General features: G+C 60.6%; 2 protein-coding genes across 2 annotated transcripts in view; both read left to right on the top strand.

Annotated features, from left to right (window-relative positions):
* Window positions 1-114, top strand: part of L226DRAFT_522617 (uncharacterized protein) — a gene marked incomplete at both ends in the record, with an annotated part of 2731 nt that extends 2617 nt beyond the window's left edge. Inside the window, one exon of the mRNA XM_067678772.1 lies at window positions 103-114. Within this exon, the coding sequence (XP_067535997.1) occupies window positions 103-114 (12 nt within the window). The remainder of the gene's footprint in view (window positions 1-102) is intronic.
* Window positions 115-265: 151 nt separating this feature from the next.
* L226DRAFT_462094 (uncharacterized protein) lies at window positions 266-1123 on the top strand (the record flags this gene model as incomplete). Its single annotated transcript, XM_067675698.1, has 1 exon — window positions 266-1123. A coding segment is annotated over one exon (858 nt), but the record flags the coding sequence as incomplete, so codon positions are not given.
* Window positions 1124-1231: the final 108 nt, after the last annotated feature.

Genomic DNA, 1231 nt, shown 5'->3' with positions numbered 1-1231 from the left:
GCCGTCTCGTTCACCGCCGTCTCGTTCGCTGCCGTCTCGTCCATCGTCTCGCCTTACTTACCGTCTCGTCTGCCGCCGCTGAACCCATTGGCCGCAATGTAGGGTTGCCCGTAGCCCATCCGCTCCTTTCCTCTCCCCAATCCCCCATCTCCTCGGCCTGTGTGGTATAGGTAGAGGGGACGCCCACTCGCACCCTGCCCTCCCGCGTGATTTTGTGGTTGTCTGTTGCGGCCACAGATCTCGGGGAGACTCATCAGCGATACTAATGAACTACAACCACTATACCCAAGAACTAGAAGGCACCGCTCTCTCCCCTCTCTCCGACGTCTCTCCGGCCTCGATCGTTTTCTCCTATCTATCCGCGTGCGAGGACGTCCAGTCTGAACCGCTCGTACAATCGCTTTTCTATCAGGTTTCTTCGTCTCCGTCTTCGTCCCCGTCTCCGTCTCCGTCTCCGTCCCTCGCTCCGGTCAATCCTGTCCCCCAAAACGCCGAGTCCGAAGAACCGGTCCGCCACCAGGTCGCATACCCCGTCTATTCGACGAAAAGCCTGCCACGCCGACCGGTCCCTCCGAACCGTTATACCCCGCAGCGGTCCTCTCCGTACGCTCCGACTCCGGTCGCCATTTTCCTGAAAACCAAGAAGAAGTACAAGCCCGTCCATCTGAAAGTCCGTCCGCTCATCGGAGAGCTCCCCAAGGAGTACCGCATCGTCCGCAACGAAGTCGGAGATCCCCTCGAGAACATGCCGGAGCTCGACCCCAACCCACCGCCGTTCACGCCCACTGGCCGTTACACGGCGGAACGCCGGGAAGAATTCCGTAATCGGCACGCGGCCTGGCTGCTACCGGCAGAGCTCGATGTGGTCGATGACTTCATGTGCAAGCACAACCAGGCGTTCGCGTGGGACGACACTGAGCGGGGATGTTTCCGCCGGGATATGTTCCCGCCGGTGAAGTTCCCGGTCGTACCGCACGTACCCTGGATACAGAAGAACATTCCGATCCCGCCAGGTATCTACGCAGCGGCGGCCGCGCTCATCAAACGCAAGATGGCCTCCGGTGTCTACGAGCCGTCCAACGTGTCCTACCGGTCCCGGTGGTTCTGCGTACTGAAGAAGGACGGGAACATCCGCATAGTACACAGCCTGGAACCCCTGAACAAGGTCACGATACAGCACTCCGGTGTGCCTCCGGTACCGGACCACCTCGCGGAACAATTCGCCGGACGC

This window comes from Lentinus tigrinus (assembly GCF_003813185.1).
Source record: "Lentinus tigrinus ALCF2SS1-7 unplaced genomic scaffold L226scaffold_10, whole genome shotgun sequence".
Taxonomy (NCBI): domain Eukaryota; kingdom Fungi; phylum Basidiomycota; class Agaricomycetes; order Polyporales; family Polyporaceae; genus Lentinus; species Lentinus tigrinus.
This window is presented reverse-complemented; position numbering and strand designations above follow the sequence as displayed.